At 45.5% G+C, this 27,967-nt stretch overlaps 1 protein-coding gene across 1 annotated transcript; it reads right to left on the bottom strand.

Annotated features, from left to right (window-relative positions):
- Positions 1-9: 9 nt before the first annotated feature.
- On the bottom strand, positions 10-16,037 carry jupa (junction plakoglobin a). The gene is made up of 16 exons (XM_079278274.1): positions 15,896-16,037; positions 6,947-6,993; positions 6,319-6,474; positions 5,976-6,223; positions 5,348-5,586; positions 4,841-5,042; positions 4,371-4,515; positions 4,154-4,257; positions 3,705-4,043; positions 3,240-3,392; positions 2,995-3,114; positions 2,748-2,898; positions 1,809-1,930; positions 1,643-1,682; positions 996-1,137; positions 10-406 (listed from the first exon to the last, which is right to left on the bottom strand). Exons 2-16 carry the CDS (start codon positions 6,951-6,953, stop codon positions 400-402), a joined length of 2,175 nt encoding a protein of 724 aa, XP_079134400.1. The 5' UTR covers positions 6,954-6,993; positions 15,896-16,037; the 3' UTR covers positions 10-399.
- Positions 16,038-27,967: the final 11,930 nt, after the last annotated feature.

Raw genomic sequence — 27,967 nt, 5'->3', positions numbered from 1 at the left:
TTAAAAAAAAAAAAAAAAAAAAAGACAGAAAGAAAAAAAAGAGAAGGAAGCTACACGATTATCATCACAAAATAAAATCTCTTTGGCATAGAATACCCACCCAAAAGCATAAACACACAGTCACACTCCCACACATACGTGCACACACACACACACACACACACACACTTTTAAAAAGGTTCTCCAACAGAAACCTACAAGCATCATCAAAGTTATAATCAGCAAAATTATGCTTTAAAACAAAGTTGAGCCCTGTTAAGATTACGAGTCCCGTACTCCGTGATAATTGCATATATTACATCCGGCTGAGAGCAGAGGGAATAATCTCTGCCGACGCCTTTATTCTCTTTGTCCCAGTACGTTCCATATCAGCTCCACCGCTTCCACAGCTCTGTCTCCTCAGGGTCTTTATGAAGAGGAAAAAGAAAAATCTGATTCAAGTTATCATGTTGTAGGAAAGAAATGTCAGACTTTGAAAAGGCCGACAACCTACTTTCTTACTCAAGCTTCTTACTATCAGCGATGGGCTTAAACACAACAGCAACATATTCAGCCAAAGCTCAAAGCTCCCCACCCACTAGTTCAAAGCAGAGAGGAGCTCCGACAGACGCATCCTTCCACACACGTCAATAGAGACAAACAATAATGACTCCTCGTGGTAAATTCTACTGAAACTCACAAGACAAAGTAATATCTTAGTTTCCCATTAAGGTCAAATAAGTTCATTTCCACTTAGTAGATAGATGTACATAACTCCTGGTCTTTTTGTCGACATGCTGATGAAATCATTTGTGCGATTTAAATGTTCATGTATTCAAAACCAATAATGCTGCCCACCACTCCAGCCTCAATCATTTACTATTCAAACTGAAGCATTTTTTTCTTAAAGTTCTTACAAATAACAAAAGCAACAGGTTCTGAAAACAAAGTGATATTTTGATTCATGGGTTTCATCTCATTAAATGTAGTTAAGCTATACTTATAATGTATCTTACAAATAGTCATAGGGTGGTCTGTCGTAGGTCATGCCGCCTTGGAATTCATCCTGCATCATGACTCCCTCCATGCCGTCCATGTGTCCGCCATCAGCTGCGTACCCGGGCTGCATAGTGTAGACTGGGAAGCCAGCATCCAGCTCTGCAAGAGGTTGTTTTTTACTCGTTACACACTCTGGACTAACGGATCGTCTGACATTCAGCTCAGCCTCACTCAGCTACTGCTGCGGTCATGACAGTAGGAACAGCAGCACAGATAATTGTACAAGCGAGTGGAACATCATTTAACATTTTTGGCGCGCGGTGATGACAGAGAGAGGAGACGTCGAGTCTCTCCGCTCCGAGAGAAGAAGGAAAATACCAAAGAAGGAGAAACGCAGAGAGAGGAAAAGGACGGGAATTAAGAGAAAGAGGAAAACAGAGATAAGGACACACCAGGAAAACCTTTGAGACTCTTCAATGAGGTTCAGGTAGCGATGCATTAATGGAAAGCCTGAAGTGACACCATTATTTTCCAGCCAGATGATTATAGTAAATGGAATCTGTCGGCTGCAGCAGGGAGGCAACCTGTGAGCAGATTACAGTATTTGTGGTGGACTGACCGCTGAGGAATGTGCCGCATGTGCACATTTTAGACAGTTACTCACCATCTGGATAGGTCGCTTCCATGGCGATGCTGTTTTGGGCCTGCAGAGTTCACCAGAGGGGACAGGTCAAATAAAGGCAACACTTGAATCGACGGTTCGCTTATGAGTCCTTGGAGCATTATTAAAGAGGATATAATCCTGGCAATGGAGGGCGGCAGACACTCACCAGCTCCCAGGAAGCGGGGTCGTTTTTGAACAGAGAGTGCGTCAGCTCCACAGACACCCGCTTCTTGTAGTCAGAGTTCTTGTCCTCGGAGATGCGGAAGAGCACAGCTGCAGCGTACGTAGCTGAGGGGAAAGCATCAGGACTCATTCAGCGATGGACAAAGGCTTCCTCTCTTTAACAATAATATATTAGTGTGAGTGTATTCAAAAAGAAACAAATCCACAATTGACTCTGACGCACCAGAGGGTAACGTTTCAAACTAATTAACAGCAAAATCATCATTTTAGTGCTCATCTCGATTACTGCAGAAGTGACTTGTAGGTATTCAGGTAGTACATCAGGTACTCGCTGATGCATTATGGGTGTAGCTGATGCATTATGGGTGTAGCTGATGCATTATGGGTGTAGTGCATAAACAGCAGCAGTTATAAAGCGTGTGTGAGCCTTTTCTAATTCAGACGTGCTACTTCCACGTCTTAATATAAAACATTCTTTTAAGAAGCTAAGACTGCTGGTTTAAGTACTTTAAGTTCTGACAACACTTGCTTAAAAGCAGATTTGAACAGTTTTCCCTCAATGTGACCAACAAATGGACATGAGGAAAAATAAACTAATTTACTTTACGTCAGAGAATAGTTCAATATCAGGGGAACACTCTAACTGTCTTGCCGAGAGTTATATATGAAGGTGGATGCCACGCTCAATCAAACACCTCCATCCTGGTGAAGACAGCCCATGAACGGCCGTCTTTCTTCAGGAGGCAAAATTCTTGTGCTTTTGTACAGATTAAGCTAAGCTAACCAGCTACTGGCATTAGCTTCATATTTATTTATTATATCATATAAAAGAGAGCGGTAACACTCGTCTCATCCAACTCCTGGCATGAAACTAACAATACCACAATAACAGTAAGACAAAACAAGTTTCCGGGTGTCCTACCAATGCCCTCGTTGTTGGAGTGCAGCAGGTCCATCAGCGGAGCCGACGCCCCCTCGCTGTCGATGAGCTCTGCTGACGGTTTGTCCAGGGCCAGCTCGCACAGGACGCCCGCCGCCACGCGCTTCACGTTGTCCACTGGAGAGTAGAGGAGCTGGAGAGAGGAAAGAAATGAAGAAAACATAAACAAAGGCAAGGAAATTAAATCATTTAGTCAACGATGTGAGAGAGCTTCAGTTTCCTCTGCTACCTGAACAAACAGAGGGATGGTCTGCAGGTTGGCGATCTCTGCTCTGTTGATGGGATCTCTTGCCAGGATGTGCAGCGCTCCCGTGGAGCCCTCCACAATCTCCTCCATCCTCACTCCATCCTGAAGAGCACGATGGAGAAGAAACATTACGCCGGGACACGGAAATAATTCACAAATACTCATTTCCACAATCCCCAAAACCCACACGTCCTTAACAAACAACCCCGGTAACCACGAGCACGTACCTGGTATGTCTGTTGGGAGGATGAACCATGCTTCTGGGCGTCTTGGTGGGCTTTGAGCAGCAGGTTGACCAGACGCGGGATCGCTCCAGCGTCCCTCAGAGGGGCCTGGTTCTCCGGGCACAGCGCCAGGTTGCGGATCAGGCCAACCACAGCCTTAAGGCAGAAGAGCGGCACAAGATGACGTCATGATACTGTTCCCCGTTACTTGTAAGCAAGTAAGACAAGACTGACAAACAACTTCAACCAAAAACGTGATTATTTTCCTCCCCCATAAAGCCTGGCCTTGTACAACATACTGTTCACGTTATGGGCTCAGACAAGGGTCAAAACCCTGCGGTTGCATATCAGTCTTTGCAAACCAGCGAGGAAAGCAACATGCATGAAACATGAGGTTCGTCATTGTAGTTTTAAACTTTCTATCGTTCTAAACCCGTTCTATCGCCTCCATCCTTCCCTTGTCTCTACCTTGATGACGGGCCAGTAGTAGGGTTGGTTGAGCAGCTTGACGATGGCGGGGATGCCGTAGTGTTTCCTCACAGCATTCTGCCCCATCTCGGCCTGCTGGTGGCGCGATGTCAGGTGGCGCAGAGCGCAAACGGCAGGCTCGGTCACGTCCTCCTTCTCACTGGCACGCAATATGGCGTGGATCAGCGCCTCGATACCGTTGCCCTGGGTGACCAGAGTTTTGTTGTAGGCGTTGTTGCACGTGAGATTCGACAGGATGCCGGTGGAGCAAGTGAGCATGTTGAGGTCGTCCGAACTGAGCAGGCCCACCAGCACCTGCAGGAGGCTGTCCATACCCTCCTGGAAACCGGAAGAGACAGATTTCAGAACGGTTCCTCAATTATGAGGAATGAACAGATTTTCAAGAAGCGGAGAAGAAGAAAAGGGCGACGGCGAGTGTGGACGCAGACCTGCTTGGTGGCAGCGTCAGACAGGTTCCTGAGTGTCCACAGACAGTTCTGCATCAGACGCTGGCTGGAGCCGGTGAGGTGTTGACCCAGAGCCTGCATCCCACCTGCAGAGAGAAGCCAGATCACTCAACATCTCAGTGATTGTGCCGTCATGTAGCCAATAGCCACAGCTCAGGCCGACACACCTGTAGGACTACCGTAAACACACATTACATACCAGCCTCTACAATGGCGAGTTTGTTGCTGGGGCACACCGAGAGGACTTTGAGCACACGGCTGGTGGTCCACAGCAGCTTCTCATAGCTGTAGTTTCTCATGATGTGAACGAGACCCTCTGGACCGCTGTTGGAAAGGATGATCAGCTGTGAAAGAGACAGACTGTGTGAGGATACAAAGTGCTGATGGCGAGAAAATAACTGTTTAACACTTGTAAGGGAATTCGTTACCGGTTTACAATCGACAAATCTCACAACGCTGCGACATGTCCCGGCAGAGCAACACCAGTTAATCCTCAACCATTTTACCACTCAACTACCCACACCCTCACTGTGCCAGCGCCTGAACAACTGTTCACATGCCACACCCAAAACAAACCGCATGTAAACACAAGCACGACGTCTCAAATGTCAGCACCGGTATCACGTGTACCAGCCACTGGATTACATGTGGTGACAATCGCACACAAACCTTGCTCTCCTGGTTGCCATAAGACAGCAGCTGCAGACAGTCTGTGGTGATGGCCAGGAACTTGGGGTTGCTCTTCTTCAGCAGGGGAACCATCTTCTGCAGGCCGTCAGCCAGACGAACGGCCATCTTAGCTCCTTCCTGGTGCAGCAGCAGGTTGTGGAGCGTGGTGATGGCGTAGAAGAGCACGGACTCCATGGGAGAGCTGTGGGAGAGAACCGGGTTCAGCGCGGAGCACAAACAGTCGCCATACGTAAGGAAAACATCCTCGCTGTTAGATCCAAATATCACGAGTGATTCTGAGTAATTCCTCCGTTTTTTGCCTTTCAAAAATGAGTCGACTCAGCACGTGAAATGCAAATGACTAAAGGAGTTTTCTAAGACGGGTATATTTTCCCTTTCACACCTACATATAAGAAAGATTCCACTTTCCCAACAAATGCAAACAAGGATCAAAGTCCGACGTGGCTGAAGCCCAATAACGTCTCCTCTCCGTCTCCCCGTCTGTACCTGAGCATGCGGACCAAAGCGGGGATGCCTCCGGACTTGAAGATGGCGAGCAGGCCCTCTCTCTGGTGGGACAGGTTGTGGAGGATGCTGGCCGTGGCGCGCGTCGTCTCCATGTCGCTGGTGTTCTGCATCGCCCGCACCACCGCCGCCACCATCTGAGGGGACTGCATCAGCGCACGCCGGGACGCCTCCTTTTTGGTAAGCTGGTTGACAATCTGTGCTGCCTTGCCGACCACCACCTGATGAGCGAAGAAGAGTTCAGTTTTATACACACACATGAAAGTGACTCCCTGGTTTTGATGCTACTTCTATAGCAGAGTGCGGTATTTAGGATGTCCACGTTCTGCATGGCGGCTTCAAACTTGTCCGTCCAAGTGTTCAAATGACATTAAACGTAGAAAAGCAGCACTTTCGAAAAGCTGGAACTGGGAAGTGACATTTTTTTAACTTGATAAGCTTTAAACGGATTATCAGAATTGAAGGAATAGTTACGCATATTACAGTATGTGCAACAGTAAGACATTCAAGTCAATATAATTATCTCATAACACCCTTTTATTGACCAAAATACAGCGCCAATTCCAGACTGTGCATTTGTGTGCGCGAACACTGATGCTGCGTTCATCACCTGGTCTTCATCGTTGAGCAGTTTGGTGAGCTCGGGCACGGCGCGTGTGGCCAGCTCTGCGTCGTCCTGGTAGTTGATCAGATGGACGATGGCGATCTTGAGCATCTGGGAGGGCTCTGCCAGCCGCTGGACGTTGGTCATCTGGGACGGGTCCAACTGAGTTGACACGAACGTGGTGGTCGTCTCCAGCGTCTCTGGGAACATGGCGGCCCGCACCCGCTGGGCCCTGGTGGAGTGGGCATCCAGGTCTACCGAGAAATGAGATCACAGGCCACATGTAATAAAGGCGAGGCCTACAGCGGATGCACGTTGGCTGGTTTTTGGCCGGTGCTCGCCGTCTTACCAGGATGTTCCGTTGTGACGGTGGTGGTACTGGTGTAGTGCTTGGAGGTGGTGTAGTCGCCGTCTCTGACCGTGGTGGCTCCAGACTGGATGCCCGAGTCGAGGCCATACATCGTCTCCTGCCACTTCTCCACCTTGCCGCTGTCGATGTCAGCCACTGCCAAGCGCAAACAGGAATCATGGGCCGTCAAACGTTGGACCAAAGTGATTTATTGACAAGCTGCCAGTGGACCAGTGTTTGACTTCTGTGCCACGTAAAAGAGGAACCCTTTTACAGAAGTAACCTTTAGTTGTTACGCAACAGAACCAACACATTGTTGGCAGTAGGACGGTAACGATCATGCTAACAGTCTCCTTTAAAAGTACTGCTGAATGAGGTGAGAAATACAAAAGTGAACTTGAAAATGCAGAAGCTAAAAAATGAAATCCACACACTGGACTACAGATGTTAACTGGCACATTTACAGTGATGATTCATTAATGTGCACCGTCCCTACCAAATACAACCAACACAACTAAAAAACATAAAAATCACTATATTTGTAAAATAGTTTGTAGCAAGAGTAAATATAACATGACAGTAAAATACATAACGGTTAAAAAAAAGAGCTGAATTGTGAATGACTTACTTTGCATTGCTATCCTTTTCTCCGGTTATCAAAACGACGGCGCAAACCTGAAAAAAACACAAAACAAAGTCAAGATTTCCAACATGTCTTCCTCTATAATGATGGCGATAAACTTCACAACATGAATTAATATTCCAGGGAGGCGTCTGCTCCCACATACAGTTTTTATATGCAACCAGAGTATGACAGGTCACAGGACGACCACCCCCCCACAGCCGTGCACCCTGGCCTGAAAATGACAACACAGAGCAGCAGCAGAGGCTCATGGGGGGGGGGGGGGGGGGGGGGGGGGGGGGGGGGGGGCAAAGAGACAGCTGTAAGTCAGGAATGCTAGCCCGCACAAGTGACCTTTCACCCTGGGCCTCCGCCCATACCGCCGTGGGAGCAGTCTGCTGCTGACGCACGGCAATCAGCAACCTGCTCGTCAGGTTTCGACACCACTGGGGGAATGCGTGTGTGTGTGTGTGTGCGCGCGTGTGTGTGTGCAGACAGTGAGCATACATACTTATTTTCACACACTACACTTCTTAAGAAAACGAAAACGCCTGCTACTTGACTTGACTTTTCAACTACTAAGACCTACTTGCCTTCCGGGTCTCATTAAATATGTTTCTAGTAATCGGCCATCTTTATTTTATCAGGGCTCCAGATTGCGTAACTGCCATGCTACTTGTTACTACTTGTGCAAGATTGCTCTCCACCTACATTATGATAAAAATAAACATCTCGCTACATTTACTGAGCTGTTCATCATCTCACAGTAGAACGTGTACACTGGTCTCACTGTGCTTGAACATGGCTGGTTTGTACGTGTGAAGCAGACATTTCTCACAATTATTTATGAAGATAAAGAGAACATGTAATTACTTCCTGTCAAAACAATAAGTCTCAAATATTAGATTGAATATTCATGAAATGCTCCAACTGTAACTGTCCGACGATGCACGGATGTTTTCCATCGCCGTGCGTCTGCAGCTCCACCACAGAAAACCTCACTGAACAATCTGCAGTTCACAGACAGACGACACAACGCGTTCACTGTGTCGGTCAAAAAGTGTTTTCAGATGTTGGACTGTTGGACGGGATTCTTAGCGGAGCACGTTGTGCTTTTGTGTGCGGTCCTGTAAGCGTGTGCTTGCTGATCTCTGCAGATGCACTTCTGATCAACAGATGAAGGATTAGACTGAAAGATATTGACGTCTGGTTATAGCTCTCAACATGATTCCATGCAATAGGCACCGACATTTATCTTCCGTCTTTACAACGAATAAAACAAGTCGGGCTGAAAGTCACAATGTCAAGCTGCCGTGTCGGCACAAAATGAGCTATAATAAACTCTAAATGACTACCTTTACCTCCGCTTGCATTCAAAGTCATGCAACACATTCATACTCACAATCGAGTGAGCGCTGCAGAGTTGATTGATGGTTTGAAGGAAAGGAATTTGTGCAAAGCTGATCTACTGCGCCCCTCTGCCTTTGATACCGGAGCCGTTCATGGTGTAACGCACCCCTCCCTCGTCTTTTTGCATAAGGAAGTGTCGGGTTACGTTTCAGCCCCTCGGCCCCCTTTCTCTTGCCCAGGCATCGTACCGTGTACATAGTTGTGCATCAGTGTAACTGCCGCAAGGTTTTTTTTTTTCCATTAAAGTTTGTATGATGACAACAGTGTGTGTATTCGGCATGTTCTTCATTAGTCTGTCCTCAGTTTTGTCTCTTGACTTTAATGGGCTGGTAACTCACATGCAAGTCCCCACTTGTCCCCACCTGAACCTGATGTTCTTGTAAAGGTCCCAACACGCCCCTCTCTCACCGGAGCAGCAGCTCAGCGAGTTTCAGCCGTAGTCGGTCTGGCGCAAGATCCTGCAGGACCGGTGCCCTGAGGACCGTCTGTGCTTGCAGCTACATGCTGCCTTACACTTACCGCACTGACTCACGGGACAGAAAGGACGTACTCCTACCGTCCCAACTGAAGACGGGGCCTCCGTTTTAAACGAGGGCTGCTCAGTCAAGATGGTAGGCAACACCTGACTATCTACCCATTGATCAATATGGCAAGACATCTGACAGACCCCAGATTTAAGTTTTTAATTGAAGTCTATTACCAAAGTCTTGAATAAAATAATTCAAAAACATTTGATTGCTCCACTGCTGGAGGCAGAGCTACAACGGGTACAAAACAAAGCCCGTTTGACTTTTTGTTTTAAGAACTCAGCGCGTCCACACAACTTTGCTGTTCTCTGTAAATCAGGGGCCGTGTTTGTGTAGTCTTTGTGTCGTCTTTGTGTTGCTGGGCGAGGCAGCGGGTTCAGCCAACTGTTGCAATGCTGCGACATGCCCGGCGTATCTCCTAGGTTACCTAAACCCGGCTCCGGCACAGTGGGGCTTTTATCCAGCGACCCATCTGATGTTTGAAGCTACGCTCGCTGGTGTGCTGATAAGTGCGGCTCCTCATTCATTTGTTTGTTGACTGTGGTCCAAGCCAAGAAAACCAAAGTCCAGAATTAAAAACATGTCGCAAAGTAAAAATTAAAGCCAAGCAAAAAAAAAAAAAACACACATTTATCTTCTTATATTATGGCGACGGCTTATCTGCCGATCCCTCCCCCGTCGTTCATTGCCGAGTGAAAGCCGTTGGTTGCATTGTGCACTTCTGACTGGACTTTGCTCTCCTAGTTAATGAGTGACGCACCCGTTCACTCTGTGTACCTTGCTTCACCATCGTCTTTACCGCCATCCATCCATCCACACAAACAGAACACTGAGGCCACACGTTCTACTCAAAGACAGCCACGTCTCGCACACATCACTTCCTGCCATCTTGTGACGCAACAGCCTCTGTGGCTGACTTCAGTCAGGAGACAACCCTGCACTGTAAAAACAAGGACTGCGTATCGGTGAACGAGTTGCAACAGATGGATACTGTTCCGCACCCGATGGTGAAACGCTGGTGTGACATTCCACACTATGGGAGTGAATTCAGCGCGGTGTCCACGGGCAAACCGTGTGCTGAAAAGTGCACACATTGTTCACTCTTTTAAACTAGTCGAAGCTTCTCAGCGACTCACTAATACATGGCTGAAACTAACACACTATGGGGAGTATGGCTGCTGAGACAATAGATTGGTAATCCCCCCCCCCACACAGGCATATTTGACAGGGTGTGTCTCCCCAGCAGTGACAGGCTCTGTACAAGGGTGTGGCAGCACAGCGTGACCTGGGTGAGGCTGAAGACACCGTATTGCTAAAGGTGCTAAACTGACACTTTACTCTCTGCATTAAATCGTCTCCTTAATTAACACGGCATGTGACAAAACTCCGTATCGAACGGGAAAACATTCCAGCGCTCCAGATTTCTGACTTGGCCGGCCTAAGCTCCTCTTTGTATCACAGCAGGAATGAATCAGGTCAGGGAAGAGGCCCAGGGGGCTGGAGATGTACTCTGGTGGTATTCCAGAGGCTCCTAACGCACATTTCAGAGTCTGCAGTGATTTCTTGTTTAGGCTCATGCCTGTTTGGCATGCAGCGGTGCAAATAACATGTCACCAAGCATGTGCCGTGTGCTCTTTTACATGCCTGCTTGAGAAGATGACGCTTGCCAAATTAGTCTTAAGTCATAGTTTGATATTTTTGGAAACGCGCTTATTGGCCTTCTTGCCAACAGTTAGAGGAGATACCACCCTCATGTCTGTCAGTCAAGTATGAAACTAGAGCAAGCAGCCAGTTAGCTTAGCATAAAGACTTGAAACAGGAGGTAGCCTGGCTCCGTCCAAAGACGACAAGATACATCTACAAGTGCAGTAACTCTAAAGACTATCAAACGTAACAAACACAACCTCCGTTTAGTTTATTTTTACAATAAACTAACTTCCTGTTTATCGCACAGACACGAGACTGACATCAATCAGTTCACTCTCTGCAAGAAAAATGTCACGCTATCCCTTTAATTCACGTCTTTTGTTTATGTTAATTGCAACGTCTCATGGTTGTCAGAACATCGCAGTTTTGTCGTAGAAACCGCATCTGGAGCTCTGTGACTTCTAACAAGCTTGCTAATGTCACATTTAGGCTGAAATGCCAATAAAGCAGATTATGTTTCCCACACATCTGTAAATCGTGCTGCACCATCTGCACAGATCAACTGTTGCACACGCAGCCTTTCACACGCATGTGCCCCCGACATGCGACTCACACGTTCCGACAGACCAGTTCCCAGATGCCTTTAACACGTCACCCTGCACAATCCTCCCGACACAGTAAATGGCCAGCAGAGCCTCCAGAGCAGACAGGAAAGCAGTTGACAGTGTGCTGTCTGCGTCCGGGTTCAGCTGTCCCAATGGGATACCCCCCCCCCACCCCGGTCCCCCCACACTCGTCCAACGATCGCCGTTATGGCACTGTAATGGAGGCAGCAGGGGCTAACGGGTTTGTAATAAATCAATAAGAGGATGTGAAGTGGTGCACAGCGAATGGATTTATTGTGGTGGGTGACAGGAAGTGGTGGTCAACATTATCTGACACACCAACTGCTGGGCTGTCTGGACAGTTGCTGTACTGTCGCAACCGTTTCTTCATACTTTTAGACGCAAAACTATGGTGACAAAACTGCTGCCGGCTGTTATCGCTTCATGCACCGAGTTCAGGGAGAACACAACTTCGTGTTCACATTTCGGAGCCAGAGAGCGTCGTTGATTGACTGTAACAGGCAGATGATAAAATCCAGACCATAGCAACGCCAGCACGCCAAGAGCCTCACGGAGGACAGGACAGACAATGAGATACTGCTGGTCAGCACTTCAGCAACAAACCGCCTCTGTCTCGATGTGGCCGATGCAGCACAGTGCACTCCCCTTCTTCGCCTGAACTAGAAACATTCCCAAGAACACAGTCAACTACAGTCAGCATGCCAATGAAGAAAGTAAGCAGCAGAAAGGATAATGGCCTCAGATCCGTCAGTTGATTCACTGCAGCTACTTTAATGAGTTGAATTACACCAGTGGATGCAGTATGGTGGTGGCTGGAAACTGCTTGTTTACTCCCTGTGGGATCTCGCTGTGAATCTAAAGGAAATGCGAGCCGTCTCGGAGGAGGTGCCTTCGTGCAGAGCAGGATCAGATTACACAAAGCTGACGGAGGAGGGAATGAGTACAAAAGGGGGTGTACCCCCGTGTGACAATACACCCTCATTTGAAAAGGCACAAAGTTAACCACACTGTCAATCGCATCGAGGGAAATAAACACAATGTCCAAAGATTGTCTTCCATAATCATCAAGATATGGTTGGATTTTATTCTGCCGTCTAGAAAACTAACTCCAGTATTTGAACAGCTGACGGCCAGTTGCTTGAAAAAAAGATTGTGTCTTTGGACTACAGTAAGCAGGATGTGCTCCTCTCCATGTTGTTTAGTTGGCAGTAGGAAGGAAGAGGATGAACTCAGTCTGTGATACGGCACAGAGAGCCTCTGTGTTACTTTGTTTGGGGGAGAGAGAGGACAAGATTGGCCACATTGTCCCACCGACTGCTGTCACAGTGAAAAGGAAACCGGGTTTCAAGTGTCCCCACTGGACGCGACCAGAAAGACTGAAGCACATCAAGATGTCTGTGTGTTCACTGGCTGCATCTGAAAGCCTGTTTAAAGGCCTGCCGGGGAGGTTTCTTTTCTTCTTGAACTGCCACGCATCGGTGTGCGGCTGAGCACTGAGGCGATGTGACAGATGATTAATTTTTCAGGGAGATTAGAGGCATGAGGGAGAGGGTGCTTTGGAGAGCAGGGCAAAAGTCTAAAGGGACCTTAAAGAATAAAAACGCTCCGCTGGAACCAGTTAAAGTTCAGTCTGTTCTTTAAGAAAACAAAAGAAAAACATAAACTCTGAATATTTTAAGAGTGAAAAATAGCATTATAAAAAAAAAAAATGTAGTGCCTTATTCTGAAAACAGTCCTGGCATTTGTTTTATTAACCACCACAATGTCAACGTTTAAGTAACAAAGAAGACATGAAGGAGGAACAGCCCTGATTGTCTGAAAACCCCCCGTGCGTTTTTCCGTTTATCCAGTGTTTCGTAAAGTATGCACGGGCCCCAGGGTTGCACAACTTTATCAACGCAGGAGAGCTTAAAAATCCTTCGAAAGAAAACAATCAAAAAAACGGAGTTCTGAGATTTGCACGCAACAGTGATCGGCCATATGCACAAATAACTTCCTTGTGCGATGTTGACGTTCTCCATGTTGCACATCTAACAACTTTCCGTTGCAACCACACCCTTGCCGTCATTACATTCCTCAATCTCTCACAGCAGCGTGATTAAGGGACAAGGAGGAGGAAAAACAGACGCCACAGGACTCAGAGTCACTGTGCTGAGAAGTAGAACTCAGCCAATGCACCAAACTGTGAAAACTTTGTCTTTCGAGTCAGCGCTGCAATCTAGCGCCCCCCCCCCCGCATGGATACGCAGTCAGTAATGATCAGAGGTAATTTATTCATGAAGAAAACAGGAGGGTTCAGCTATTTCCAGCGTGCTGTCGGACTGAAGCATGGGCGTCTTTGAAAGGCGTTGACTTGGAACTTGGCAGACATTCCCATAGCTCCTAAGTGTGTGTGATGGGAAGAAACAGCCATTAGGCTTTTGACATTTTAAGTAAGGGACACTTTACCGGCCTTGTTTTATCCAACCAAGAGAACTGTTGAAGGTAAATTATTCATTCCAGTGACTGTTCAGCTGGGCAGTGCCAGCCTCACACCATTGTGCTCCGCTAGAAGCTTCTGGTTTGATTTTTCATCGGTGACAGCAAAAATCGTTTTTCATCACTGGGTGTTTTCAGCAGTCTGGCCAATTATAGAATTACCGTATTTATCCTAAACAGATCCTAACATTTTTTTGGCTTGATTGATTTAGTCCCTTCTCTGGAAATCTAGTGTTCAGGTGCACCTGCATAGGTTAAAAGGGAAGCCACGTTCTTTGGTCAGAGACGATGATAATAAAGGATTATCTTATGATCATAGTGAAGCGCTGGGTGTCTACGGGGTTCGGCGACGGCATTGTCTCATGAAGATTTCCTCTAAAGCCTGTGGAAGTTGACCCCGTGGAGATCTGCGGTCACGCCACAAAGACCCCTTTCTTAGCTGATGGAAAACGTCATCTCTCGGCGCCCCCTTCTCCATGGGAACAGGAAAACACAGCGGCAGGGTGGTGTGCAAACACAGAGCAGGTCACACGACGAGTGGCTGTAACCGAGCCCTGGAAAGTACTCGGCCGGGCACCACTGAACAGACGCAGAGACAAGAAAGGGAATCCACAGAAGAAATCCTCTACGCTAAACAACGAGGTTAGGATGTGCGACATATACAGGAATTGCAAAGTGTAGACCTATTTATATACTGGAGGATCTCCTGGCCTCTTGCTTTGCTAATGTAGGACAGTATTATGGAATTAAGCAAGGGGGGGGGGGGGGATTATCACCGTGCCACCACAGCTGTAGCTGCGAAATCTACAGTAAGTCGTCGCCCCCCGTCGCTGTCCCCCCACCCATCCACCCTCTTCCCCGTGGGCAGACAGGAACAGCTTTCCATCCAGGGTGCTGTCTGCTGCTGCACTACGTGATGACACAGACCCGGAGGCCACGCTGTCCCATTCAACCTGACACGCAGTCAACCGCCTCAGCTGGACGCGCTGGTCTAGGAACAAGGAGGACGTAAAAAGTTGTTTAGCGCCATTCTCTGTGCTTTTTGATGGCACTTCAAATAAGACACTTCAAATAAGACAACAGATTTAGTGTCGGCGCCGCAAATGACAGTCTCATAAGAAGAAAGCGGATAAGATAAAAAGGTAATTAAAAATCGGTGCCGATTTCAGTGGATTTACTCGCTCACCTCCGTGGAAATGTAATAAAAGAAATGTGTGCTCGTGCGGCCAATAAGCAGGATTAAAAACCTGCCGTCCCGTTAAGTCTGGAGCATGTTCAAACTAAGGTTATGACCTCATGGAAGATTTGGCAACACCTGGAGACATCACCGCTGGCATGAGCAGCAGTGTGGGAGTGGATGGGCGCTATAGAAACAGCACAACAACACATTTTAGGGATATGATTTAATAGTCAATGTCACACATTACAGATGTGTGTGAGAGACGGGGATCTTACTCACCCATGCCCAATTAGCTCATTGCAGTATTTACTGTCGTACGGCCTACATTCTGCTGAGGCCCAAATAAAACAAACTGAAACTTTATATCAGAGACTGGATCATTTTAGGCAGCTTTACTTAAAAAATTACTCGATTATAGAAAATAGCTGCTATTTAACTTTCTGTGGGCAATCAATGAATCGCCTCAGTTTTAATTAAGTTTATATTTAATGAGTAAACCGAAAAGATAAATGCTTTGTAGTTATCTTGCGAACGTGTTAGACCCCAATTGTCCGTAAAATGCTATGCGTGCGATACACATTCTGTAACCTCTTACTTTCTACAGAAAGTTAAAGAAAGCCCATTTCTCTTCACCTGCCTCTCTACCACGCAGACACAGGCGCGCGCGCACGCATACTTGGTCACCACCACTGCCACTGTAGGACAGAGTTGATCGATACTGGGGCCAAAAGTATCGATACGACTAGTCAGAACGGGCTCTTTGACACGTTGAACAGTTAAAAAAAGAAACAATGTATTAAACGCAAGAAAGGAAACTTTTGGGGCCTGGAGCGCTCGCGCTCCACTCCGAAACAGCAGGCAGTTTGAGGCATGCGGAAATGAACTCCAGATACGAGGCTGGATTCACACCCAGGTAAGAATGAGATGAACAATGAGCCCAAACATTTACCCACATCAACACACGCGCTAATGGAGAAAGCAGGACAGCGACTCCTGTGCGCACAAATACTGAGGAAAAAACCAACACCCGTCGGTGACAAAGACACGGAGCAGTTTGGAGAAAGTGAAGATATTCATTGAGTCTTACCTGTCGAAACACAACGAAGCGTTTTAGATTATTCCTGATCACTGCTGTGTTCTCCTGGAGGGGACAATTCTCTGTTTTTCTCCTCACTTCACGCCACTTTCTCCGCCGCTGCTGCTGCTGCTGCTGCTGGCCGACAATCCACTGAACAAACCCGGAGTAAAAGAAGCGTCACCTCAGCCCAGACTCCGCCTCCCTCTCCCGGACCCCACCCTGCCTCCGCTCAGCGCACTGCTCCCAGCGGCACACACTCCTTTATTCTCCTTCTAATAAACAGAGAATTGAAGTTTACTTCTTAACAATTGTCTTTGGCAACATTGCTTATTGTGGCCTAATGTTTTAGAGAACAAATAAAAAAGAAGATTACCTCAAAGGGCCATACTAAGGTTTATCATATTACCACAAGAGCCAATTTATCATTTAAGACTTTGTCAATCATGTCTTAAATGTGTTTACAGTTACAGGCTACATTTACATGATTGTAAATAATGTGGGCTGTAGAAAGATCTATAAAAACTAAATACAAAGTTGAGTGCAGACCTTTGAGTATACAAGACCTGTTTGTCTAATTACAGTAAACTACACAGTTTACGTGTAAAGTGGTGTATGAAACATTGTGAGTGGCTCGAGCAGCTTCTATTGCTGTTATTATGCTCTTGTTTTCATTCGTTTTTGTTACAGACTACAACGAGCCGGTTCGTGCACCTGTGTGACGACGTGACCACACCTTGATTACAACACGAAACCAGACGACCGCATGAGTCACTGCAGCCGGGAAACGATCCGCCTCACGCGGCTTCCAGGGAGTGAGAGTTCTTGTGAACAGTCGTTTCTTTGGAGGTGTTTGTGGGGAGGGAGAGAAAGGGAGAGAAAGGGAGACATAACAGGAGATTTGTATGACATGAACAGATAGATCCTCCTTTTTTTTTTTTTTTTTTACCATTTTAAGCAATACTTATTATAAATACATTTAATAATTTGACCACTTGCTTCTGTAAAATCAGTAAAATTACAAAAATGAAAGTGACTACAACTAGCAAATCATTTTCAATATCGACCATTCTGCAGATTATTTTTTGATTAATCAGTCAATGATCGGTCTATTAACCATTGTAATTCATCATTGATTGATTAATTGAATCATTGACAGATTAAAAACGCTCCAATCAGCAGTCCAAAACCTTGAAAAATTTAGTTTACTATTATGGAAAAGCAAATATCAACATTTGGACATACTGGAGTCAGGGAACTTTTGCTTAAAATGATTCAATAATGTTTGTATTAATATGACAAAAATGATACTAATACCGGTACTCAATTAATCAACTGATCTTTATCAACTCCAAAAACTTGTGACTGCCAGGTTTACTTGTTTTAAAGCATTTGGTGAAAACACGCCTGTGTGAGTCAGAGTATATTCATATTATAAAGACGTGTAAGGAAACCAACATATGTGGACAAAGGTTTCCATTGAATGCATATTGAAAGTTCAGAGAGGTCCCACAATTGAGGATAAATTGATTTTAAGCACAACTTGTTCATTAGATCTGTAGGGGGCTGACTGAATGTGCCGGAGCACCACTGTGACCATGTCAGTGCACAGTACAATAAAGAAATTCATAATAACTCAGACTGGATGATGCACGCAGACGGGTCCGGCTGGATACTACGGCCTGCCACGGGGCTTGCTGTCCTGGCTCTCTCCTTTGTGGCCATTGTGACAGTCATCATCTGTGCCACGTAGAATGAAAGAGACAGGGACAGAGGAGGGACGTGGCCTGCTCGGCCACTGCTGGTTATATCGGCCATTATATTTGTCCGGGTGAATGTGTGGACTGACAGCCTTCTCTTTAAAAATAGCTTCAGGCCCAATCGACATTCTCGTGTTATCACGAGTTGCTTGAGGGGCTTAATGTTTACTGGACCGGTCGTTGAATTGGACAGTAGCTGCATAACTTCATGCTCTCGGAGCTGTCACTCGCCCTCGTATGTTGCATGTCTTCGACTTCTTTTGGCTTTCTCTGATATCCCTGGACAGGGCAGCAGTGACATGAATGGAGCCATTGTTCTGAACACAGCAGCCTCTTTCTTTTGAAAATCAGCCAGGAATTAAAAGAGTGGGATACATGCGGGTCTTCAGCTCCTCTGCCAAAGACACCTGGCGCTTTGGCTTCAAGCACGAATTCAATATTCAGCTTTTGATTTATTTTATAAAACCGTCTTTGAATGTAGAAATATTCTCTCTCACTGAGAATACGTTGGAGGCTGCTTGCCTAAACTCATGACCTAATGTATAGGAAGTTCTCCTAATGCTGTCTTTCTGTCTCTGTATTATATCAGATCAAAGACATATATATACAAAGTCAGACGGTTTTCTGAAGATCCTGTGGGCGGGGGTAAAAAGAAGAGCAGCCCTGGGTCCGGTCTGGCTCTGTAACCTGCAAACAGACCATGAATCTCAGCAGACGCTTGGATCTGTCTTTGACTCCAAGCGCAGGACACGACACGCTGATATGATGTCCCTGCTTTACAATACTCGCCTGTTTCTCTCTCTCTGGTCCTCTGCGTCTCACCCCACAGGAAATGGCCCATTGTCTTTGGGAGAGGAAGTGGCCTGGAGCAGACCACGAGCTGGCTGGATTGATGGAGACTCTGGTGAATTATTAATCATGCCTTATGCAGATACTGTAGCGTTGGCTGACCACGGAGGAATGTTTTGGGACAATGGACAGTAGAGCTGCATTTGACCACCTGTACCGGGAGAGTTACTCTGGTACTGTGAGTATGAAGACACATGCTGAAGTGGCTGCAGCATTTACATAGATATGTGTAAAGAAGAAGCAAAGACATAAAGAAGCACAAAAAACTCGAGTCCAAGAGTCGCAGGATTTGCCAAAACTAGAAAGACGCTGAGCTTGACAACATTTTTGATCTTAAAAACATCAGTTGTCAAAACAAACTCCACTCAACGTTCACTTACTCGCTTCTTCTGGAGCTTTTGACCTGATCCCACAGTCTTCAGGAGTCTGCTCACCTCCTGTGGAACTGAAGAAACACTTCTTGTCCATGCTGGTTGAAAGGTTTAGCTTAGAACTAGCAAACAAAAAGGTCCTCTTAAGTGTCAGCTTTTTTTTGTCAAATGCAGAGAAGCATTTAAGTCTGTGGTATATCCAGCTTTTTTTACTCCATGAGACAGCTGTATCAACCTAATTGTAAATTTATATTAAAAAAAAAAAAGTAATATTTTTAATGAAGGATTTGATGAAGATATCCACAAAAAAACACAGAACTGAGCAAGAGATCTTAGAACCAGATGTTAATGACAACAAACTGTCTGTACATTCAGCCATTCTACCACTAGAGGTAGACAGAGACCCACACAATCACAACGTCATCTCAATTCCACTTAAAGGCCCAATCCCAATTTCCACACTCACAGATTTTGACGCGCGTTCCTGCAAAGTCCCTGAGGGTTCAGGGTTCAGGGTTCAAGGCTTTCGGGGGGGACATTGGGATTGGGCCAAAGACACCGGAGACATTTGTTGGGGTCGGATCAGACGTGTGTGAAAGTGTGAGGGTGCTGCAGCATGTCTGTGCACATTCTCAGGCGGGCTTGGTGGTTCCCTCCCAGGGTTAAAATAGCTTGATACATGAGTATATCATCAACACTTCTATCTGTTACAGGTATTGCATCTTCTAAATGTTGGCTAATCTTTGTTTATCAGCAGTGCAGCCCTTCATCTGCTTATAGTGTCTATTCTGCAGCATCACCTGTCACACACTCTGTCAGATTGGACACTATAAATATCAACAGGGTGTGAAAATACTTTCCATGTCAGCAGTTGTTGATAAAGAGCCTTGCTTAACTTCCCTCTGAGTCCATCAGCCTCTCGTATCCAGAAGAAAGAGTCAAGACATCTCTGACTGTCTTAACAGACAGTCTCAGTGGTCCAGTCCCCTAAAAACAACAAACATAATTGATCATAAATGATTTACTGGCTGAAAAAAATGGGTGCCATAGAAGAACTACATGTCCCATGATGCCTCGCTTTCAAGATGACCAAATGGAAGACGGAGCGGAGCAGACGGCTGAGTTCGGAGTTCGCTGAGGGAAACTTAAACACCGACTACGACCTTGACTGGAAACGAGTGAAACGAGCATGTGAGTGGAACCTGTTCCCGGTTCACCGGCTGCTCCGGTGTCAGAGGCGGTTTCATTGAACACCTGTCGCGTTGGAGTTTGTTTCTCAAACTGTCCAAACTCGGGAAGGGGAAATGTCCGTAACGCTGCAGGAGGGGAGGGTGGGACCACAGGTTCAATTGTCCTGTTTGTTTTTAACACTGAGCTACATTTCTATTTACACTTTTCTGTTCATTTGTGACGCTTCGGTCAGACGGGAAGAAGCTAATAAGCTGTTTGAAGCTAAACTGGAGATCTTATATCTTTGTTGTTTATGTCTATTGATCTATGAAAGTGTATCTAAGGATCGGCACTTGGCGTTGTGAGTTTTACATTTTTGTTACATTGCAGCAATCTGTTGAACACAGTTACTTTGATGAGTAACCATTTTCCTATTAGAGTAAAGACGTCGCCTTTCATCGACACAGGTGGGAATGAATGAATGAATGCATGAATGCACCTTTGTGTGTAAACCACACATTAGTCACTATATTCAGAATGGAAAACACAAAGTGTAGCACATGATGATTACCCTTCATGAAGAACAATGAATCTGTTTCACCTATAATATAACAAATATTAACAAAGATATGTGTTTGAAAGAACAGTTAAAACATCAAAATGTGGGTAAAACATCCTTTTGAAGTGCACTGAATTATTGTATTGTTATCAATAGAAGTTGGCATTGAACAGTATGTATCAAATACTTAAGGTTATTCTTTAATCAGGCAGTTTCTGTTTCATCTCATACTTTTAATATTAGACTGTTTTATATTCAAGGAAAGTTGTTGTTTGTCTGCTTCTGTTCAGACGAGTTTGTTCTTTTTTTGAGGCAGAAAATTTAATTAAATGTTTTGTCATGAAACCTGTTTGTATTCCTCAAAGTTATCAAAAAAAGAATCATTGTGGTATTGGCTCCAAAACGCAGATATGATTTAGTATTGAATAAACACCCACTGACACACGTCCCAGACTCCTCTGATCAGATTCTAGTTTTTATTTGTTTTGGAGAAGTTTAATTGTAATTATCAAGAGCCTTTTCGCAGCAACACTATCAACGTTACTGCGTTTTGGGAGTAGTTGTAGCTGTCTTATTTCCTTCCTTGGAGCAGGACATAAGAACGTTTGGGTTTTCACTTTTAATGTACGACGTCTTCACGGTGTTTTATTCACCTTTAGCGTCAGTTGTAATTTTAGCCTCAGAAACAATCAGGTGAACGAATATCTGTTCAGTTTTCTATGGGGGGGGATTGAAAAGCAGAATAATTTCAATAGTTGATTCATTTAAATGCTGAACCGAATGCCACATGTTACATGAAGAGCGAATCTGCTGCTCTGTTCAGTCGTACACTCTGCTGAGTGTAGAGGCGCTCACTCAAAGAACAGAGATCAGCATCAGCGAGGGATTTAAGCTCCTTACTTTTTTGGCAAAATCTTGCATGATGTAATTGAATATGTTGGGCTGTAAGCCATGATATCATGGCCGTACATGAAATCCTTAATAAGACTCAACTACATGTAAACAATCAGACCAGAATCTATCTGCAACGGTTCAGGCTTTATGATGTATTTTAATGTTCCAGTTAAGCAGAAGAAACAGATTCATGAAGAGGGTAAGACACCTTCGTGCCTTTGTAACAGGACAGACTAGCTTTGTTCAGCTAGTAATTAATCACGGTTTGCTGTAAATCATTGACCAGTAGTGCTGGGCAACAGACCGGGCATTGTTGCTGTGATGAAGGCTGAACTATAGGCGCATATCGAATTTGGATCGTGCGTAGAAACCAGAGCTTTGCAGTGTTTGGCTGATGCACATGACGATAACTGTGAGGACGTGGGCCATGCTGACCTGCTGCAGCGGTACAATAATGAAGCCAGAAACCAGTTGTTTCTCAGCCGGCACACACCGTGATGAACCAGCACTTTCTCTGTACGTCCCTCCTCTTCCACCCCCCCCTCAGCCCCGCCGCCACGCCCTGCCTCACTGTTGCTTTCTCTCTCTCCCTCTGACAGGACACACTGTGGACGGGACAGCAGCCGGCCGGTCCAGCAGCCCAGACAGCGTTTCATTTGATGGTCTACAAGGAGACAGTACATACACAGAACACCACATGCTCAGCCTACTGCAGGACCGCTGTAAGTCCGTTTCAGCTCTTTAAGACATTCTGTGGCTCGCTGGCACGTCCAGTGTTATTCGCCTTTAGCTCATGCCTGTGTGTCTGTAGCTCAGTCTGTGTTGATTGACCCAGCAGCGTTGTCCTCCGCTCACGGAGCTTCTCATGTCAACATGACAAGATGTTTTCTTTTGTCTGCCTAATTTGTGCCACTTTGTGTGCAAGAAAAGAGAGTTTATGAGCGATTTACTGCCAAACCCTCTTTTAAAGTCTCGTCATGCTTTTGAACCAACCCTGCTGATTCGATGTCCCGAGGCGGTTTTCATTTTCTCTGCTGACGTGTGAAGTGTTGACCTGTCAGATGTGACGATGTGCTGGAGCCTGTTTCTCATCACAACACAAAAGAATGGCAATAAACCCATGTGAGTGGTCGGGACTCATAACACAAGGCACCGGCATCCACGGTTGACCTCGTACTGTCACTCTGCAGCTGACAGGTTCGTTCTGTTCGTTCTGTTTGATCCATCACCAGAGGAGGCTCACAGGGTAAGAGTAGAGCAACACAGTGGGGTGAAACGTGTACTGGGTAAATACACATTTTATTCCCATCAGTAATTAAGAGCGAATCGTCTTGCAACTCTCACTTAAATGACTTTTAAAGAGGAGAAATGTTCGGGCACGTGTTGCATTTCAGAGCGTCTCAAACACACTTAATGCAGCTGAGCTCCGGTTTAATCCAGTGTAACCTCCAGGTAGTTCATCTTGTGTGTGGTTTGGTCAGTTACATATTCTACTCCGGGGTTTGGCTTCTCTTAAGTGAAGCGTTGCTGAGGTCAGATACTAAGTTTTCTTACAAAATGAACAAGACAACCGGATGTGTTTTTTTTAAGATAATACAATTATTTGAGGTGGATTCAAAAAAGGCTCTAGATCGCTTTGAATCGTCTGAAATAATCTGTAGTTTTAGCAACATGACAGCACTCTTTCAAGTCAGAATCCGGCTCCCAGCAGCATAATCTTTAACTCTGAGTCAGACGAGTCTCAAAGTTCTACGGGGGAGTGAATTAGAATACGGTTGTGATGTTTTGAACCAAAGCTTTGCGTGTCCCTGACATGTTGAGTGAACAGAGCAGATTGCCCCTTTTAGAGCGCGAGTAATTGGTATTTGGGTTTTTGTGACCACTTTCATGTGGAAACGCTGTCCAGATATAGCTCCGCAGTTGTCGGGGTGACGTTCTTGCTCACATGAAGGTCCTGTGCACACCGGCCTGTTGTCTGCTTCACATGCTCTTTCACTCCCGTTTCTCTGTTTTATGTCTCACACGTCTCGCTGTTTAACGGTCTCGTTTGTTCTCGGCCTGCTCCTCTGAACACCAAACTCTCTCTCCGTTCTCTAATTCGACGATTAATCACATTGATTGATTGTCATTTACAAAACTGATGAACATTCACTAATCTCTAAACTCAATATATCTTTTGATTTTTCCCTGTTTTCTCTGATTCTGTCGACGAGATAGTTAATGAATTCCAACACATTATAAAAAGTGAAATCAGTATTTACAATAATCATCAGTTACTCTTAATCTAAGCAGCCTTTCCGTCTCACGAGCCTTTTCCAGCTCTCTTTCTCGTCGCAAACTTCAATATTTGTTTTGTGTCCGGCATCATTTCCTGTGTTTTGTCATGATGCAGGCTTTGTGTTTGCATTGTGCTAACCTGATACATATGAAAAGATGTTACCAATAATATAACAGATATCAGAACATATATATTACAACGTCTCTGTGCTGTTCTAAAGTGACCCGTATGGGGAGACGACACAAGGCTGTACTGCTGTGTATTGGAGTATAAAATCCTCCTATATGCAGTATTTTAACTCTGTTCCTCAGGCGTTACCTCACTCACCTTTATGAATGACTCGCAGGATGAATAATGAACTTGCCCTTTTGTAAACTTGGCATAGAACGTACGAGTTGTTAATGGTTGGCTCTGCAGGAGTCTGCTGCTTCAGAACAACCATCGTTTACAATGTTGAATGCATGATGTCATTCATGGGGTTGTAATAGTTCAGGCCGTGTGTTTCTGATGTCACGGAGAATGTGTGGTGATGATGACTGTAACCTGCCCAATACAAGACCGTTTGGTGGACAAACTTTAGAAAGGTGACGCTGTACGTTTCTGTCGCTGACATGAACGCTGATGCGTTCCATCTGCAACGAGCAAAGTTAAGCGGAAATCTTATTAGATTTAAATATAGCAAACTGAAGGTGTTAAAGGATTTCTTTCCACTGTAAACACAACATTTTATTTCTCCGAAATATTGGGGCTTACCGGTAATTTGTGTGATCATCACTGCTAGAACAATGTCTTATTAACATCTGAAGTTTGCAGATCGAGTCAGTTTGATGACACACAAAGCTGTTCGTTCTGCATCCTTTGCCCTCTACCTTTGTGCCGGCCTTAAAATAGAACAAAGGATCAATGTGGCTGTTCAGTCTCGGCGTGAACGGCACCGATATTGTAACCTGAGCTGCAGAATATCGCACCGGTTGGCAACACGGATAGAGATGCAACACTCGCTAAACATCCGTTTGCGCCATAAATGTCTCGTGATGTGCGAGTGTGTGTGCAAGCAGGTTGCAGGTATTGTGAATAGTTTGTGGACTTAATGGCTCACGTCGTGAACTGATGCACGTCCGCTTATCTCTGGACTGTGACATGCTGATGCACCGGCGGGTCATCTTATCCTCTGCTGATTAGGGTTGAATATTTAATCCGGTGTGATGTTTGGATCTTGGCGTGTTCAGAAGATAAGTCAGGTGACGGTGATAAACGGTGGATGTGGAGCTTTTGAAGAACGTTATACTTTGTAATGTCACACAGCATTGTAAGGTGGTTACAGTAGCGCAGAATATCTCAACGCACAGAGCCTCGAACAAAGGCTCAAAACTCTCTCCGACATTCAATCATGACATGACAACATGTGCACCACCCTCTAGTGTCCTGAAGCACGATGTGCTGGGGTGCATGCTGGAGTTCACTGAGTTCATTTGCGCTCTATAAGGGATATAAAGAAACCAAGCAGTTACTTTTACAGATCTGCTTGAAGTCAAAAGCCGTCTCATTTTCTTGTCCCCAACTTTCCTGTTTTATTAATAACCTTTGAGATTCAAGCATCCACGAGACAAAACAGAAAAGCACCTTCTTATTCCCTTTTTAGTCACATCTATTGTTTTGCATCACGCAGAGGCTCTCCTGTCATAGTTTGGTTGAAAGACGTGTGAAAGGTAATTCGAGGCTCGGTCTCATGAACAAGTAAGAACCAGCATGCTGCCTGCCACAGTTCATTGCAATGACTTGCCTTTAAACTCGTTGGTCTCTTCGTCTATGACGGAAGAGGTCAGAAGAAAAGCGCCTTTTGTCTGGCGAGCAGACTGTTGTGACTGACTACCTGCTAGCGTGCCATCGAGTACCGGTGTCTCAAACGCCTCCTTCAGCCCCTTCGGTGTGGGTGTCCTCTCTCCCTCCCCCTCCCCCCCCCTCCCGTCTCTCTCTCGCTCCCGTGTGCCTGTGCTCACGTGCACGCCCTCCTGGAAGCGCATTGTTTGCACAGAGTACCAACGTAGAGCTTCTCGGACGTCCTTTACCTCTGTTGAGTTCAGCTCCAGGTCAAAGTCAGAGTTTCAGTTCAGACTTAAAGCCAGTAACTAGAACAGCAGCCTTCCACACTGTAGTTACTAAGATGACTGTTGTTAGTTCGTGACTCTGTTATTCTATTAGATTAATGTGACATTGATTTGAAGTTAGTTTTGGTTTTTCTGTTGCTGTTTCTGAACACGGAGGTCGGTGCACCGGTCCTCTGCAGCTCCATCATGCTTTGTGTGCATGTTACTCAGCTGACAGTCTGTTCTTTCCTTCTCTCTGGCATCCTGCCCAGCACGCTAAAAAGATGAGAATACAAAGAGGGGAGAGATGGCTAATAACCGTGTCCCTTAGTGTCACTCCCCCAAGTGGCTGACAGGCTCTCGCTCGGCTGCACGGTTAACAAACCAACAGTGTGGTTCACTCTCTGAGTGTTCGTGTGGAAAGCTTGGACAGGTTTTTTGTTTTTTTCAACACAGCTTTATACCCACAGTTTATGTTAAATTAAAGTTATTTTGTTGTTGGTACGGTGTAAGTGAGGACAGTCGCTCTCCTCAAGCCACACGTACTGTAAATTCGCAGGCAGAAATAATGGGTCTGATGCGGGTGAGTAGCTGAAGTGTGTGCAGGTGGTGGGACTCCTCTGACATCTGTAAGAGAGACGATGGATGAGGAAGTGTTGGCCACAAACCAAAACACTCAGCTGATTGGATGAAGCGTGCGGTGGAAAGCAGAGGAGGGGAGTAGATGGAGGAGAAGGAGAAATAGAGAGCGTAGTGGTGGTGAGATGGAGTGGTACTGGTGCTGGGGGAGTCCATTCAAATCAAGTGTAACAAGATGGGTGTGTTCAGGTGCACACAGCTGCAGTCTTCAGCTGTGTATGTGTGTGTCACGCGCATACGTGCACATGCTGGCCCTGTGCTCGGGCTCGTAGCTGTTGCTTTAATTGGTCCTAACCCTCTGCACTCCAGCCAGCATGTTTTATTGACTGCAATAACTGGGTCGCGGTATCAAGTGTCCTTCTGTTACCAGGACAGAGCAGCAGGTCCGTGTGTGACTTGAAGAACGTTGTTCTAGCTTTATTATGCTTTTTTAACTGGATGAGAATATTTTTATTAACTATATAAAGATCTGTATTATTCGGTATATGTTAGAAATCAGTGTCATAAACATACCTCTGTGTATTTAGACTTTTTTGACCATTATTGTACGTAAGTACAGGAGCACTTTTTCATGGAAACGCGAGGATGAAGCGCTACCCAGCGCCCCGCGGACAGAAGAGGCGCTATGTGGACTCAGGCCCACATGGTGCTGTGCTGGCAGACGTTCTATAAACTAGAGTTCAAGAAAAAACCACATACATCATACACATTAGGCATACTGAGTTAAACCTAATGCCCTCAAATAAAACAGTCCATCAAATACCTTCATGCAGGTCATTGTCATTTTTTTTACAACAGATAAGATTCTTGTTTTCCGTGTGTGTGTGTGTGTGTGTGTGTGTGTGTGTGTGTGTGTGTGTGTGTGTGTGTGTGTGTGTGTGTGTGTGTGTGTGTGTGTGTGTGTGTGTGTGTGTGTGTGTGTGTGTGTGTGTGTGTGTGTGTGTGTGTGTGTGTGTGTGTGTGTGTGTGTGTGTGTGTGTGTGTGTGTGTGTGAAGAGATGTTTCCGTTGTGAGGAACCTGACCCGTGTGTAGCTTCAGGCAGCGGTAACTCGATCTTTGTGACCCTTGAACACGGAACAGGCCCGATTCTACTTCTAGTGAAAAGCTCTGTGATCAAACAAAAGGTTTGACGCTGGGAGAGTTCAGATCTTTTGAATAATAAATGAGTCTCAATTACTTACATGATTCGATGCTATCAAATGTGCTTGTTTTATGTTGATGAAAACATTTCATTATGATGATGCTTTCTTACCGTTTTGTATCACAAATGTATATTATTTAGTGTGGCTGCAGAAATAAAAGAGGTTTAAAATTAAAGTATGACCCACTTCGATTTCCTCTGTAGTTACTTATAATGAAGTAACTAGTGTTATATTAATAACGTTAGTGTCTCATATCAGCACTTGGTTCCTTTAACGTTCTGATGTTTCCGCTCTCTTTGCTCTCTTCCTCTTTGTGTTTCTCTTTGTCTCTTGT

The sequence above is a fragment of the Melanostigma gelatinosum genome, assembly GCF_949748355.1.
Source record: "Melanostigma gelatinosum genome assembly, chromosome: 11".
NCBI lineage: Eukaryota > Metazoa > Chordata > Actinopteri > Perciformes > Zoarcidae > Melanostigma > Melanostigma gelatinosum.
This window is presented reverse-complemented; position numbering and strand designations above follow the sequence as displayed.

Bases quoted from the DNA above. Each gene is read 5' to 3' on its own strand.
- jupa (XM_079278274.1), bottom strand. The intron at 4,516-4,840 runs GTTTGTGTGCGA...TCTCTTTCACAG, and splicing joins ATGGCAACCAGGAGAGCAAG to CTGATCATCCTTTCCAACAG. The intron at 1,683-1,808 runs GTGAGTGTCTGC...TGAACTCTGCAG, and splicing joins ACCCCGCTTCCTGGGAGCTG to GCCCAAAACAGCATCGCCAT.